The 17,626-nt window shown below is 45.5% G+C and overlaps 1 protein-coding gene across 4 annotated transcripts in view; it reads right to left on the minus strand.

Annotated features, from left to right (window-relative positions):
- Positions 1-17,208, minus strand: part of LOC142585349 (cyclin-dependent kinase 16-like) — a 186,321-nt gene extending 169,113 nt beyond the window's left edge. Inside the window, exons 1-2 of one of the 4 annotated variants that reach the window (XM_075696054.1) lie at positions 17,112-17,208; positions 11,457-11,693 (exon numbers count right to left, since the gene is read on the minus strand). In XM_075696054.1, the coding sequence (XP_075552169.1) occupies positions 11,457-11,586 (130 nt within the window). In that variant the 5' untranslated portion in view covers positions 11,587-11,693; positions 17,112-17,208. Of the gene's footprint in view, positions 1-1,817; positions 1,837-11,456; positions 11,694-16,344; positions 16,476-16,681; positions 16,939-17,111 lie in introns of those variants that run through there. The other 3 variants (XM_075696057.1, XM_075696056.1, XM_075696060.1) reach the window with 3 other exon arrangements.
- Between the last annotated feature and the right edge of the window lie 418 nt (positions 17,209-17,626).

Below are 17,626 nucleotides of genomic sequence, written 5' to 3' on the forward strand. Positions count from 1 at the left end.
AGAGGGGACTGGTAGTGCCTAAGAAACTGTTATGATTATACAAACATCACCTTTGCATCTTGCTTCAAAGAAAGATAATTTTTCATACCTTTCGAATGACTCTAAGACATTGGGATGGTGAGAAAAAAAATTTTCAGTCGAAGTTGCTTTTTCATGTTGTGTAAAAAAAATGTATGGATACATCATGGTCCAAAAACAACATCCACGTAAAAAGTTTGCACAAATTAATCACAGTACAGTGATTAAGCATCATATACCTTACACTGACGTGTGGGGCTACTCCTTACAAGAATAATGAAAGTGCAAAACAGGCTCGGTAGCTTCACAGTGCTGATAAGTGTAATAATCATGATCATGAAAACCTATTTACATAATCAAAGTATTTCACATTGTTATAACTTCTGTACCTCTATGCCCCGTTTCTTGAATGTGCACTTAACTGTCAATGAATGTGCACGACATGTTGAAGGAGCACTGTCACAAAACATTTTTCTCATTCTCATTTGTTTTTGGGACGGCTACTTCCCCTCAATTCGTCAAGAGTAACAAATAATCACATTACCTTAATTAATCGCATTACCTTTTAATGTGACCACTACAAAACGCACGCCAAGTAGAACATGGCTTTAGACAGGAAGCAGAAAATTATTGACATCACCAAACCTGATGCGGCAGTCTTGCGGTACCAGACATCAATAATGCAAACACACACACACTACAACTGTGCTGCTAAAAGCCAAGTCCATTCAGCATTCAAGGGGATAAGCGAGAGAGGGTCTTGCTGAACTTCTTATAGAATCAAGCAATTGGAAGGGCGAATTAAGCAGATTTGAGTGACACAGTCATTGTATGGCTTTTAATTTTTGCGCCAGGCTGACTGACGTGAGCCCGAGTTGATTGTGGTAACATGTGGCAACTGCCTCCGGTCCTAGTAATAAGAACAGCTTCCGGATGCACATCCGAAGTCCAAAACCATGCTGCATTTTTTAAAATGAACGCGTGAAAGGTGATGCAATGAATTATTTGTGGCACACTCAAGGAATCGAGGCTTCATGCCATAACTATAGAGCCAAGAAACCTCAACCAAAGAAAGAAAGAAAAAGCAGGATACAAAACTTTTTATGACAGTACTCCTGTATAATAAAATCAAATTCTGGGGTTTCACGTGACAAAATCATGATCTGATTATGAGGTACGCTGTAGTGGGGGACTCTGGAATAATTCTGAAAGCGCGTAAGCTGCCCGTTCTTCTTTTGGCCCGCCATTAAAGAGAAGCCTCCATTTTGCAAGAGTCCGTCTTCAATCTGCGTTACAATATCTAAGCTTATTTTCACATGCCATAACTTGGGGCACTTTTTTACAGACCAAATCGAGACAGTCCAGACTACAACTGTTGCTAATACCCCTTTGCCTCACTGTGCCGGCAAAAACATGTTTGCAAGATAAGTGACAACCACAAAGATAACTGTTTCCAACAAGAAAGCACAGCTGCCTGAAAGCGACAGCACAGTGAGCTGTGAGACAAACAGCCCTCCAAATTTTAGTTTTTGGTGGTGCAGACGATGTCCTAGCACCGCAGCCTGCAGTTGCAGTATAAATTCAATTTGCTAATCAATTAATCAATCTTTCTTGAACAATTACCAGTACAAATTGTGATGATTGAAAAGGAATGTTCAAATAATTTATTCCATCATATTCTTCTGCACAAAAGACACTAACAAGATCCTTTTAGTTCTTTGCACAGGAAGAAAATTGAAATAATGTGGGAAAACAGCTTAGATAATTTGTTAGCAGAAATGACCTGCTAAACTTCTCACCTTGGCTCTCAACAGGAGATTCTTTACACTTGCTCAGTGAAACATTTCTTTCTTATCTGAACACAACAGAAATGGCTGCAAGCATGATTGTTTTCCCACTTGGTTATGCAGAAAGTCTGCCCCGACAATTCTGGAGAGGCAAAGTAATAGACAAAATTCACTCAAATAACAATTTCTAAATCACAAGCTAAGAGGTCTGTGCCTATATTGAGCTATCTGACATATCCTTATCTGGGGGGTCTTAATGCTTAAATTTGGCTTGAATATCACACAAAATTCGTTTCTTGCCAACTTTGGAAGTATCTTTCTTAAAAAAATATAATTATCAATAATTCCAAATTACTTTTAGCATACACTATAGCAACAGGCAAAAAGGGAGAATCATGGTAGCTGAAAAAATAATGCAGTTTATGGAAAAAGTTTCTGAAAACAACTTTTATTGCTTCTTTACTGAGCCAAATATGGAAAATACTAAAATTAATTCAATTATGACGTCATATGAAAGAAGGGTGCCAATACCATGGTCTAAAATAAAATTTGTTATTATACCTAGTTTCAGGCCTGATTAAAAATATGTACCTCCAACCAACTTTTGATTCTTTGCGGAAATCTCAAAAAGCACTCACGTGATCAAAACATATTTTGCAACGAAAATACTTTGGTGAAGAAACCTTATTCACACAACAGCCATCTAGCCCAACTTTTTTCAAGAAAATCAATGATGGTCACTTTTGGTGTCTGGGACGTCTCGCATGGAATGACTCACCTACGATAATACTAGTGCCTTGTGGTGCTATTGAATGTGATGTAACAAAAACACAACTATCCAGTGGAATGACCTGAAGATACTCCTCCCCTTTCACAAGAGAGTATAAAAGCCAATATGAAAATGCATATCAAGAGAGTGATAATTTATAGTGGACAACATGCCAAAAGTAAGCATTGTATTGGAAGGTGGCCACCTAGAAGTAGCACGGCTTACACTTGGTCTTTACATTCAGCTATGTTTGTGTTCTACAGCCTTGTTGTACATAGAGTTGTTGTGTGAAGTTTTATGATTTAGACTAGCTGTGCCTATTGTTCCTTAAAAGGTGGCACAACTGAATCCACAACTCCACACACTATGTCTACTCACTCTTTCCCAAGTGCACCATTTAATGCTTGCTGTTTTTTGTCTTTCAATGTGCAGTAAGCAGACTAAAAAACTTTGATTGATTGATTGATTGATTGATTGATTGATTGATTGATTGATTGATTGATTGATTGATTGATTGATTGATTGATTGATTGATTGATTGATTGATTGATTGATTGATTGATTGATTGATTGATTGATTGATTGATTGATTGGACATTCTGTTGAGCATGCAGGCTGAAGTGCACAGGCATGGTTACCTTGACAGGTACAGAAATTTAGTGGCATTCTTCAAAGCCAAAAGGTTTAAGAAAGTCCTGTGCTAAACAGCCTCACTTCACAGAGCCTGTGTCCTGGAAATGAAGCATCTACCTGACGTTGTTGCCCACATTTACTCACATCCCTCACGGAGGTGTGCAGACAACTACTTCAGTAAACAAGTCAAATGTTGGAAACTCTCGCCATATGCCATAATGCAAAATTCACTATTACATAACCACATGTCTGAAACTTCTATCACCTTTCAATAATTTTACAAACTTTCCAGCCCTAGACTGTAAGTACACACAACATTGTAAACAAAGGCATCGAGTCTACAGCCACTAGTTGGAGCTAAGCTAATTGCGTGCAAATGGCTACAATAGCCAACTACTACTTCAGTAACCAAGTCAAATGTGGGAAACTCTCCCTACACCACCATAATGCATTACGCTTAATGCAAAATTCAGCATCACATAACCACCCTAATGGTCGACTTCACTTACATGTCTGAAACTGCTATCACCTTTCAATAATTTCACAACCTTGCTAGCCCTAAACTGTAAGCACACGCAACATTGCAAACAAAGGTGTCAATTCTCCAGTCACTTGTTGGAGCTAAGGTAATCGCATGCAAATTGCTATGATAGAACTATACCTACACCAGCATGCCGTCAGTTCAGTGCAATTGCCATAGTCACCACAACCTATAGCAATGCTCCTATCACCACACTAACAATTACAATGACCCTAAAGCTAAAGTTCTAGGCACCACAGGCACAACATGCTTTTACTACGCCACTACGACACAATGCTAATTTCAACAGACAGCCAAGGTGATGCCATGTGATCCTCCCAGCAGGGTAAGCTATGCTAGCATGCATAAGCGCACCAATCCCTTGCTACATCCATACGAACCCCACAACCACACGGACCACCTCAGGAAATTAGGAGCCACATTCTTAATCAATCACTCTCATGAATACCACTCTTGGTGAACAGCGAGTGGCAAGGTTCTGCGGATGCACATGTGATGAAAGGAATGGCACACATCCTGTCAGCATTATTTTCACATCATACTGCCCTTAAGTTCACTGTAAGGATGCCCTTGATAACAATGGTGCTTCATACTCAAAGTTATGTAATGTGAAAGTATCCCAGAAAGTGATAAACTGAGTATAATGTCACGGGTCGTACATGACATGAAGCGTGCTGCTTCTCATCAGGGGTTCCCCTGCCTGTTGCTTATGTTGTGTGTGCATATGCCACCAGTTGGCACCAGTGCTCTGGGAGCATACATATTCGATGGCTGATGGATAATAAAGCCTAGGGGCATTTTCTCGTTAGGTAGCTTGGTGTACGGCTCATTCTTGCATGGTGTCAGAAGTGGGATGGCCATGAATGACGCCACCAACGCCGCACCTGCTCAGTCGTCACTTGGGGCCATGCTACAGCCACCTCCGCCATTCAACTTTGACTGCGCAAGTACTTGGCCAACATGGCTGCTACAGCTCAAGAACTTCTGTTACACAATGAGACTTTCTGCTGCAGTACAAGAAGTCCTGGTCCAGTCCATGCTTTGCTGCATGAGCCACAAGCAATATCGGTTCTTGCATCAACAACATTGTCGGAAGAAGATGCCAACGATGCAGCAGCTGTCAAGAAGGCATTCACCAAGCATTTTGTCCACCCACTAAACCAATTATATGAGTCTGCCTGCTTCCGCCGCCAGACACAGCGAACAGATGAGACCGTCGATGCATTTTTCACCTCGCTCCATACCTTGGTAAAGCGCTGCAAGTACTCATCGTCTGTTGTTGAAGAAAGGCTTGTCCAAGATTGCTTCATCATTGGTTTGCTCAACCAAAAGCTCTTGGATCAACTCTGTCAAAGCCCGAAATTAACGCTGCAAGGTGCGTTGACTCAAGCTCGCCAGCACGAAGACACTGATAAAGAACACAGAGTTAGTGACTCAGAAGAATCACCTTCGCTTGCTGTCGACACTACTTGGATGCACAAAGGAAAGCTAGCGTCCGTTGATAAGCCTGGCAATCTTTGTTCGTTATGTGGGCATAAGTCACATCTTTGTCCGGAGTGTTCAGCTCGTCGTGCGTCCTGCACCTCTTTGCAGCAAGAATGGTCACTTTGAAGTTGTCTGCATGAAGAAAAAAAGCAGGTGGGAAGCTGAGGCAGAAACCTTCGGCCAGTTCGGTGGAGCTTCACACCATGGTGGAGGGCCATCGATCAAATGCGAAGTTCGTCGAGGTGCTCGTCGACGGACTTGCCCTGTCATTCAAGGTGGACTCCGGCGCCGAAGTTTCAGTTGTACCGAGTGTGTTTCCTGGCATTCCATCCCAGCTACAGGAGCCGGAGGGCAAATTTAAGGGGCTGGGCAACAATGTCCTACCAGTTCTTGGAACCTAGTGCTATTTTGTCATAGCGTGGCAAGTCTGTCAAGCAACAGCTTTACATCTTGCCGGCGCACACAGTTCCTCTGCTAGGCTTCTCGGCGATTCAAGCCCTGGGGCTCTGCAAGTTTCCAGATCACACCTCCAGGGAGCTGCGCCTAAACCCGGGTCTTTTCCAAGGACTTGAAATGCTTCCTGATGACTGCACTATCCAGTTGAAACACAGTGCGATGCCATTCTAATTGAGTGTTCCCAGACGCCTTCCACTAGCACTTCAGAACGCGGTCAAGGTGGAGTTAGACAGGCTGGAAAGGGATGGCGTGATTCGTCCTATCGACAAACCTATCGACTGGTGCGCTGGACTGGTTGTGGTCCCCAAGTCTACTGCGGATCTGGCCCGCCTTAACAAAGTCATTCTGTGGGAACGCCATATGTTGCCCACAGTCAAACAATGCCTTGCTCTGCTGGATGAGGCCACTGTTTTCTCAAAGTTGGATACCACATTGAGCTTCCACCAGGTCACGCTGTCTCCAGAGTCGCAAGAATGCACCACATTCATAACCCCATTTGGTCGTTACTGTTCTCTCCCGCTTCCGTTTGGGATTGCAATTGCTCCAGAGTACTTCCAGCGGCAGATGTCCCGCATTCTGGAAGGTCAAGGAGGTCTCTGAGCATAACAGACAATATTCTAGTCTTCGGCAAGACACGCGCAGAACACAACCTTCGCTTGCAAGAAGTCCTGAATCGACTGACGAATGCAGGGGTCACGCTAAACCGCAAGAAGTGCATCATCGCAGCTAGCAGTGTGAAGTTGCTTGCTGTTATTGTCAGCACAGAGGGCATCCCTCCTGATCCAGACAAGGTCGCTACAATAAATGCAATGCCAGCTCAGCCTTGTAAATCACATTGGACGTTTCCTGCCTGGCATATCGGAATTGACAGCACCGATCTGAACTTTGCTGTTCCAAGGATTCTGAGTGGACTTGGGGCCACGCTCAACAGACTGCTTTTTCGAATCTCAAGGAACTGCTTTGCTCTGACCTTTCTGTTGCTCGGTACAATGTGGCATACAAGGCAACAGTATCAGCTGATGCCAGTTCCTTCGGTCTTGGCGCTGTCCTGTTACAAGAGCAGCCTTCCGGTGAGCGCCAACCAGTTGTTTTCGCATCGCGGTCAATCACACTAACGGAATGTCGGTGCAGCCAGACGGAGAAGGAGGCTTCGGCTGCATGCTGGGTTGTGCTCCGTTTTGAAGAGTACGTCCGTGGCCTAAATTTCTTCCTTGAGAGAGACCACCAGCCACTCCTGATGCTCATGGGGACCATAGATGTCGACTTGCTGCCTCTGCGGATTCAACGGTTCCAAATGAAGCTTTAGCACTTCCAGTACCAGGTGTGTATGTACCCGGCAAGTTGATAGCCATGGCTGACCCGCTCTCACATGCACCAATGGATGGTTCACCGCCAAAGCAAGCTGATAAAGTCTAGCTCTTTGTGGAAGAGATTTTTCGCTCTCTTCCAGACTTTGCCGCCACACGTCAAGACGAGCTCTGCCATTCCCAAGCCAATGATGGTGAGTGTAACCTTCTGCTGGAATACTGCAACAAAGGCTGGCGCAGGCAGTCAAGGCTGCCGCTTCACATAAAGAAGTACTAGCAGCATGGTGGAGATCTCAGTATCTGCGAGGGGCTACTTCTAAAAGGAGTCTGCATTGTGGTGCCGTCGACTCTTCAGTGTTCCATACTTGATCTCATTCACGATGGGCATCAAGGTGTTAACCAATGCAAAGCCATCGCTCGGGAGTCGGTGTGGCGGCCTGGAGTAAACAGCCACATCGAGACCATCGTCTCTAACTGCGCCAGGTGCGCAGAAGCTCGTGTCCAACTTGCAGAACCAATGGTGCCTTCCGAGACTCCAAGTCTTCCCTGGGAGTAAGTGGGAGTAGATCTTTTCCACCCGAATGGTCAAGATTATGTGTTGCTGGTTGACTACAGGTCCCGCTTCCCTGAAATTATCAGTCTGCGCTCTACCACAGCACCTGCCGTCATCACGGCCATCAAGAGTGTCTTTGTGTTTCCCACAATACAATGGCGAGGTGAAGAGGATGGCGCGGACCATCAAGGACTTACTGCACAAGGCGGATGATCCTCTTTTGGCACTGCTGGCCTAGAGGGACACTCCTGGTGCCAATGGAGTTAGCCCTGCACAGCTTCTAATGGGCAGACGCCTGCAAACCAGAGTTCCCAAGACGTTACAGCAGCTCGAGCCAGTCTTGCCTTCGTCTCGGTCTTTTCTCCAGAGTGATCAAGTTAATCGGAAGAAGGAGGCATGGGACTCAACCGGAGGCATGCAGCTCGGACACAACGCCCACTTCAGACTGTTGAGCAGGTTTGGGTGCATGATATAAATGGTCGTGCGATGGTGCTAAGACCAGCTCAACGTCCCTGGTCGTACGTCATGGAGACCCCAAAGGGAGTTTTCCAACGTAATCGGCTACACCTCGTCCCAGTGTGCAATGACCCTGGGTCAGGGAGTCCTGCCAAACCTGTCATCGGTGAAGAACCCGATACGAAGCTGTCATGCAGCGAAACTCGCGCAGTGGGATAGGAGGTAGTCACTTCCGTCCCGAATTCCCCAGCTTCATCCCAGCCCAGTTCACCTATTCACGGATCGAGATTTGGGAGACAGATATGGAGGCCAAAATTACTGAGCTACTGATTGCGTGGAGCTGAGCATACTTGCTTTCCTGAAGAAGGGGGGATGTACTGTTTGCATGTGCCACCTGTTGGCACCAGTGCTCTGGGAGCATATATATTCAATGGCGAATAAAGCCTAAGGGCACTTGCTTGTTACGCGGCTTGGAGTACGGCTCGTTCTTACATGAATGCTACAGCTTATGACCCTGCCTACAGTGCCGCACACTCAGCTGACAAGAAAGACAAGCCGCATATAGGCACAACAACCTTTTAAGAACACGACAGGAACAGACAAGATCTGTCTCTGCCTCCCCACAACACCACACACAAGTATTAATTGCATTATCCGCTGTGCCCATGAACTCACTGGCTATTAACCTCCTTAATCACACGATTATTCACTATGTCTCACGACCCATTCCAGTGGCCTCCAGTAGCCGACATCGGCACGCATACTAGCTGGAAGGCATGCAGGCACCAGCAATTAAGCTGCCAAATTGCCATCCACAGAACATGCCGATAGGCGTGCAACAAATCTAGGAAGTCTGACTCACCACGACTGGATGTCGAGCAAATATGTTCGCCCCATGCTGGACACCAACGCATGGTTGTTCGCATGTACGGTCATGTGAACGGTGGCACGTTCAAACGATTGTGTTCCTCCCTTCTGGTGTCCTGCTCCTAGGCCTCGCAAAATGGTCTCGCAGGAGCATGGGTTGGAGCATGCGTGGAACATTCATGTCGCTTTCCGACCCCAAGCCAAAGAGGAAGAGCCTACCCTACTCCCTGCTGCGCCCAACTAACCCTGCCATTAGGTAGTGCCAGCAGCGCAACACTTGCACCATCTCTCATAAATGTTGCAACCACACTGACCGCCGCTGGCGCTTAGCTATGGGGAGAAGCCGGATCACAGGAGATGCGAGAGCCACACGGAGAGAACATCAGGGGATGCATGAGAGTCGAGCATCCCCACGATGCACATCCACTCTATCCACAATTTCTTAGTGTCAGGCTCACTTCATCACCCTACGTACCAGAGGAGCTCCTATCTTCACTCGTACAGCGTGTCCAGCATGTGCTGGGCAAGACATGGCATGAAAATGCAAGACTCCCGCACAGCCCCAGACTGCGGGACACTCTCCCGTAAAGCTTCCCCTCTTTCTGCAGAGAGTTGAAAACACGGGCTGCTGCAAGAGGCACAAACTGCGCATTTCCAGAGCAGACTACAATATTAAATACTTTAATATCAGCATGCCTTGCCAGCTGAGGTACGGCAAAGATCATTACTGACCGCACAACTTAAAGGGACCATGAGACTAAATCTTCTAGCTTCAATTATGTGTTGCATGTTAAGCCATATGCATCCCGCAGCAAGCTGGCAAAATTCAAGCACATTAGGTGTGACAGAAAATTTGCATCTGAATTTTTTTATATTGTACTTAACTATTTCCCTATTGTACGTGTTGGGCATCGTTAGCCCCATAACAATCGCTTCAAATGCCATTTTTGAGACCTTCCATGCTACACACGGACACACTGCGCAATCTGACATATAGTCGGAGAACTAAACTTTAGTTTCTCATAAAGCGTACTTTGCCCGCTGGGTGGCAATATTTTAACTGGCTCCCAAGATGCCCGCATGCTCGTAGGAGTTGAAAGTCAAAACAACCACCTCTGGAAGCAGCATGCGTGCTTCAGAATATGGCAGATCTCATGATTATGGCAGATCTCGCGATTCTGTTGCATCTGCAACTGATTTTATCGATGGCTCGAGCAGCAACAAGTCAGAGGATGCTCCCTTTTCATCTGACTTTGTTTCTGGGAGCGGCGATGACAGAAATCGGCCCGGAACTTGAGGACGCATTGCTAGTTCATGCTGCTCCACCAGCTGAAGCCATTCAGCAGCAGCCAGTTAACATGGAGACATACTGAAACGGCGAGAAATGTTACGACAGCGAACCGCAGCTGAAAACAAGACTTTACGCCAAGACTTGCAACGTTCCCCAATGCTTCACATCCAGGAACTGTCTTGCTGCATGGCACTCTTATGTGTAGGGCTTACAGTTAAATTTTTGTAGCACAAATAGCTTTCACGGAAAATTTTTTATTTCTTTGCTGATAGTGGCTATTAGATAGCAAAACATTTCGTATATTTTGAGAATTTTATGCCTATTTTTCTCTCATATATGTGTATCTTTACAAGTTCTTTTCATTTTTATTCTGCAATCTTGTTTTTGGCAATTTGTATTCGTATTATGACACAGATCTTGTTAATAAAAGCTGTATGGCTGAAAAGCGGATTTATTCTGCTTTGCTTTCATGTATAGCATAAAGTATTGAGTGCAATAGTTTCTTCAGTAAAAAAATTTAGTGTAACCTATAAGAAAACAGCCATTTTCCTTACCATAGGGAAAGTGTTAAACTGTACAGAGATCTGGCAACATTAAGCAGTCATGAAATGAAACCACACCCCAGAATATAGCTTCCTCATAGTAACGAAAGCCAATCTCGAAGGCCCTACCTTTGTGCACTACAAAAGGGCAATGAAAGGGGGTAGTAGCTAGCTGTTTCGCAACTGCCGCTGCAACCGCGTCCTGTACTGCCAATGCAGGACTTGGTTGCAGTAGCTGGAAATATGTTGTGGCTGTTCGTTTTTGCACATGCGTCTCAGTGGTCAGCTGCTGCTTCTAACCGCGTGAGTGAAGCGATTGTGGGCACAATTCAACAGAAATGTCCTTACTGCATCACCACGTGCCAGAGTGTGCAGAGCAAAGTATTCGATGTGGTCTCAAACTGTTTTGAAGCAGATGATACAGTGATATACCCGCACTTGCTGACCCCATGCAGTCTGTGCCCAAATGGTGGTCGATGTCGGTGGGAGGGGGCTCTTAGAGGCAGCAATTTCAAACGGAACTATTGAGAGAAAGTGCATGCCAAGATCCCAGTTTCTTGTGTGTAACCATACTGGGCCCTTTACTCTCAGTTACAGTAAGGAACAGAAAATAGCCTGGCAACCTTGTCATGGCCACTTTAAGTCAAAGGCAAAGAGATGAATTTCAACTGCCCCACCAAATTTAGGCATATGCCTCACAATAAGACTGTGACATTTGCTTTTGCAAAAGCCTTTCTTGACCTCTGCTTACCAGTGTGGCTCCCGGGGTCGGAGCCATTCTCCTGGATGGACAGCTGACCCGAGAGTTCCGAGAGGCCCTCATCGCTGCGGAAGCGCAACGGGTTGAGAGTTGACGAGAGGCGGCGGCGAAGCTTTTTCATTGCAGAGCATCCCGCCGTCCAGCCACTCCGGGGAGACGCACAGGGTTCTTCGTGGTCTCCGAGCCAACACTGTCACTTCTCACCGTGCGCCATCACAATCTGGCCACCTGCGTTTGGTGAATTTATTTATTTATTTATTTATTTATTTGTTTACTTATTTATTTATTTGCTTCTTTGTTAACAACTCAAGGTTCTCATGTGAGGGACATTACACGAGGGGTGAGCATAAAGGGGTGAAGTTGATGGCAGTGATGTCTAGAATATAGATGAAACCCGCCAAGAGGATCCTGTTACAATTTTTGCCAAGTCCAGCAATTGTGATTCACACATTTGGGAGACCATCGAAGCACTGCACACTTTCTGTCAAAAGTCTCATTGCATTAATTACGTGAATACTGCTGCATATCAAAGAAAACGGGGCTGCCCTCCTCTCACAGTGCAGCCGCCTTGCTCGTGTTGGTATTTAGTGAAGCACACCACCTCGCAACAAAGTGCACACCCCGAGCGTTGCCGGCACCTTGTTACAACAATCTGACTGCTTTGTCACATCCCTTACTATGATCTAGGCACCACATATATGGATGGAGCAAAGAAGCAGCTGTCATATTGGCACAGAAACACACAAGAGATGGTACCATGAGAACATTGCTCAAGTATGCCGCTACCTGCACGCAGGCAATTCAGACGACATACTCAAGAATTTTTTACAGCGAAGCTTTTCATGGCTAGGGCTCCGTGCATTTTTCGTGTCCGTCAATAAATCTGCGCGAGCAAAAACTATGATCATCAGTAATGGCTCATGCCACCGCTCACGCGATCGTCATCTCATACCGCAGCTGGCTCTGTTGCTGCTCATCATGCTAGCGTTCCCATACTGCCCCTCCCTCTGCGAAGGACGCAACAGCACTGGCCCACCGCCAGTTGGTGCGGTGATTTCGGTCTCAAATTCATTGCCTCAATGTATCGCGAAACGAAAACACAAATGTATATAACGAATGTATAACACAGATAAACACGGATGTATAAAAATAAATGTGTGTGCATACCTTTCATCGCGATGCCCACCAAGCAACACAACAAATGTGTTCGTACCTTTGTTCAAAATTCTGTGCCACCTCTTTGTTGTGTGCTACACAGCTTCGCTGGTCAACCACCTCCACAGCGCGGAATGGCTCACGAATTTAAACTAAGTGCATCTCCTTGAAAAGCAACGCCGCACAAAGTTTACTAAAAGTGTGATTTCGAACAGACCTGAGAAGAGTTCTTACGGTGCAAACCCCGAAAAGTAACTTAGCTATTGCACAATGTCTCCTACCTGCAGAACCAATCCTATTGCCAAATTTTGAAATGAAATGAGATAAAGCAAGCTCATTGTTGGCACTTTCAACAAAGGGATGAGAAGATTAAAGTGCGCACTTTGCAAGCTTCACTGTGCAGCTGTCTCACATTCTTTTCAACGCACTTTGTGAAGCAGGAATCATGTGGTAGACTATTAACAGGTGGAGACGATGTGGTAAGCTATGACTGCTAATGGAAGCTTTCAACAATTAAATACAACGGAATGCCTTTCTTGGTAGCTTACACCACGTGCCGCAGGCAGTTAATTGAATGCAGCAGAGTGGATGCATGCCAAGCGGATCCCAAGACAAAAGAGAAAGGTGCATAGCTTAAGTGAAGGAGTCCTCATTATGCTCGAGACAAAAGGCCCGGTAAGTTGTGCAAGGTTACTGCGGCGCAGAAACATAATAGGACAAATTTCATGAGCTTCAAAAACCATTGCAGCAACAGGTGGTGCCTACAGTTGTGCCTTTTGGTGGATGCCACGGCAACTGAGGTTATGAGCGCTTGCTTTATATACCATAATCAAAGGCATCTATTTTCTTTCTTCCCACACTGTTACGTGGAAAAAAAAAGAAATCGGCTTTGCACACTGTGTCATAGAGAGCGCACCAAATATGACAGTAAGAGCCGTCCACAAACAGCCCGGTTTGGCTAGATGTACAACTCAAGGCTGCCTTTTAGTCAGAACTGTCAGTGCAAGGGCACTGGCACAGAAACTTTCAGTGTGCACTGCGTGCACAGTGCGAGAGATCAACAGACCAATAGATCATCTCACTATTTGCTGATTGTATGACTGCGATAACACCTAGGTGCACATGAACAGCAACAACAGTTTTGCGCAACATTCATGTCAGCGGCATGCAGATAACTGAAAAGTTCATTCTTTTAGTTGAACTCTGGTGCTGTTATTCTATATCAGAGGAAGGATGTACTGTCACTGCAGTAGTACAAGTCTGAATATCTAACGTTCCAATAGGTTATAGCTGCCCTCAGAACGTCACCACTTTACACATCACGTTCGGCAAACAAAACAGTTAGGGAACGAACAAGTTAACCCATTTCAGATAATTAAGACGCATTCACTAGATATGCTGACCCTACTATAAGGTATGTACTTTCATATACTTTTCACCATAATCCTGGCACCATAAGAAAGAGACAGAGAGGAAAATCTGTTGCACTCATTCAATCTTATCTCACTGCAATTAGGTGTGGGACACTGATAAGCATCATTAATGACACATATAAATAAGATTGATACACATCTATTAATTGCTACTCAAATGAAAGCATTAAAAATTTTACTGAGAATTCATGGGTGCTATGTAAACTTACTCTCTGTCAGTAATGTGATATGTTTTCCTGAATGCTACAAGCCCTACCTGGCAGCCTTCATTTATCACTTTCAAAGCAAGATTTTTTTTTATTTTTTCTCTTTCAATAACATACCTAACTCACAGCATACATTATGACCTAGACATAACTTCACTTCTCTCAGCTCGACCTCGGATAAACTGAGGCCCTCAATTATTCGGCAATGAAATCGTAGTCATATACAACACATATCCTAGATTAGTGGACGCTGGATACGAAAAAAAAAAAGCAGGAATACTTTTTGATTCAGGCTGAGTACTAGCATTGCCTTCATATTCTCTGCACTGCTGACATTTTTTTGTATTGCCCAGTATCCTGCAGAATTTCAAACCGTTTGTTTTCTATCCTGCTGCATTGTGTCATGTGTTTGGTATAACTTTATGACCACCACCTGTACAATGTTTACTGCAAAAGTATTCATGAATTTACGTGCACCTATAATAACTTTAGCACTCGAATTGCTCTGCTGTTTTTTTCCACCCGCTGCTGTCTGATCCAAGATCAGGGTGCAGGACTATCAGCAGACACGCACGCGTTGCCTATCTCCTTTCGTCGGCAAGTTGCACTGTACTGCATGCACACGCCTGAATAAAGACAAAGTCAAACGAGAGCTGAGAAGTTGACCTGAAGTAAAACCCTACACGCCTGCCACTCTGTAGAGGGAGGAAATGAAGTGTATTCAATATGTACAGTGAAACAATGCATCTTACAAACTATACATAGGAAGAGCTTCCGAACTCGCTGTAGTGGAAACTCTCACAGTGAATGCACAAAAGGAAAATGTGGCAATGCATAAACATGCTACTATGTAGAAGCAAACCCACTGTCGAATGCAGATAGGAGAAAGATTAGTATGAAGGGAACAATGAGAATTGATGGTAGGATGCAGATAAGCGAGAATTTGCATCCGAAGGGCCCATTTCCATCTGCGAAACTAAACCTATGCTGCTGAAAAATTCAAATAGGCACAGATGGCTCGCTTCGTTGACACATAGAAGATGGCCCATCAGAAGGCCTGAATAATATTATCTTAACGCCTGCTTCCAATCACCAAAACATGTGTTCACAAAAATTTGGCTGCCGCTGTAGATTTACTGCTACTGGCTGCTCACCTAACAGTGTTACAGTTGTACTGGTGTCATGTACTTTCACACCTTCAATGGCTGAGCGGCAGTACCATCAACGAGACAAGTGTTGCAGTAACTGCTCATCGTTAGTTTGCTGACATCGTTTGTTTCTTAATTTACTATTGCGATGTGTTGGTAATGCTCCATGATCAGCACAGACGGCCTTAGGCAAGCCAAACAGCAACAGTTTTTTAAGCACATTGATGACACCTGTGGACACTTGCATAAGCCACAAATACGAGTCGGATGTTGCCTTTTTTTTTTTTATATATAACGCTTTGCGACCCAAGTTATGCAGCCAGCTTTTCAGGGGCCATAACAGCATGATCATAATCATCCTACATCATCGAATGAAATGGTGATATTCGCTCCAAGAAATTCGTGCAACAGGAAAAGTTGTAAACCACACCCAACCTTCCGGCCACCTCCCTCTTGCGAAATAAAAATAATTATAATAACGGATGTCCTTTCGCCATCGCAAGCGCTCACGTTGACAGAAAATGGAAGGTTTGCATCGCGCCGTTTCTCTATCTCTCGTTCTTTCCTTGCCTTTTTTTTTAACAATGAACTCAAAGTTAAGCTGTTACGATCGAAACCCGCAACAAGCGCGTTCTTTTTTTTTTCTTTTTCCTTCCTCACACCACTCGCAATACCCTTCGCTATGCACATCGCTAGTTGCGCGCATCAGTTTCCACCACAGCACTAAATCTTGGTTTGCATCGCAACTTGTTCGTCTATAATTACGTGCAATATTTCGGCACGTGTCATAAGCAACGCCTCTACATTCACCATGAAGTCAACGTGCGGTGGTTTCAAACATTTGCATAACAACATCGAGTAATAAATCGCACAGATTCATCGCAAAGAAAGAAGAAAGAGAAAGGGAAAAGTCGGAGGGAGCAATGAAATCCGGTACTTTGCCGATCCCGACGGAAATGCATGCTAAATCCAGTCCAGCTGCCGTCGTCCTTGGCGAGTTCGGACAAAAAGCGTGCCAGTTTCACCGCCAAGGCGATGAGCACACAAACGGAAAGTCCGTGACGTCGATTAGTCTTTTCTTTCTTCCTCCTGCTCTGAGCTGAGATCGCGATACCCGATAGAAATCGATTACTATTGCGAAACACCACACCCAAACAGAGAGAGAGGAAAAAAAAAAAAAAACAGTCGCAGCGAGCCACGTCGCGAACACTGACCGAAAAGAAAGTTCGTTCCACACTGCGCGCAAGAAATCAAACGGATGTGTAATAGCGCACCTGCGAGCTCGCAAAAGTGGGAGGTGGTCGCAGCAGGTATGCAGCCCCCAAGTTGGGAAAACTTCAAACTTGCGACAGAAACGCCTCACGAGCGGCACGTAGCAGTCGCGGTTGCATATACATAATTAGCAGACGATCGCCGGCAAGCCCCACGCGTGCTTTAAGAAATGTGGCGAGTAACTTGAGCGCCGAGTTTGGGCGATTCGCAGGTGAAACTGACGGCTCGAACCAGCGTTGACGTTGAGTCATGCCGCTGCTGCGGCCACGAGACGGACGCGTACGCACGCGCGTCTATTTCTCGTGCGCTATCGGGACAGGCGTCGTCCGTCGCTCGTGCTGGCTGCGCATACCACTTGCGTCGTTGTCCGGCCGACCGCGACCATAGCAGAAGCGCGAAATCGCGAAAAAATGCTTAAAAACTAGGCCTCACCTGTCACACGGCGATCTCATGCCCAGCCCGATCCCGTCGTGCGTTGCGTTCTGCTGCCACCTGCTACGTCACGTGACACAACAAAAACCCGCAGCGCGACTTTTTGAAGCTCTTTTCTTGGTTTTCGATTTCGCGCGCCGGAGGACGAGGAGTTTTGGGCCTTTTCTTACGATGTCGACTAGTGATGCGACGACTCCTTGTACCAGCTGAATGGTTAAGTGCGGCTAATACGTGCGACCGCGACGACGTTTAACGGACAACTTGTGGCTCTCAGCGCGGTCCCGTGGATGTAGGTCGAATGAGGGGTTCTGAACGCGTTAGTCACGGTAGGGTTTCCCCGGCAGATATAGAGAAGTGAGTCAGGAAGACAAAGAAAAAGAAAATAACAGCAGTGTCCCTTCCCAGCCGAGATGAAGCCACCCACAAAAAGGGAATGCAACAAGAATAAGCAATTTGAGACCACCATACATTTCCCACAATCTTGATTGGGGATTGCGATACATCAGTTAGTGCCT

This window comes from Dermacentor variabilis, chromosome 6 (assembly GCF_050947875.1).
Source record: "Dermacentor variabilis isolate Ectoservices chromosome 6, ASM5094787v1, whole genome shotgun sequence".
Lineage (NCBI taxonomy): Eukaryota > Metazoa > Arthropoda > Arachnida > Ixodida > Ixodidae > Dermacentor > Dermacentor variabilis.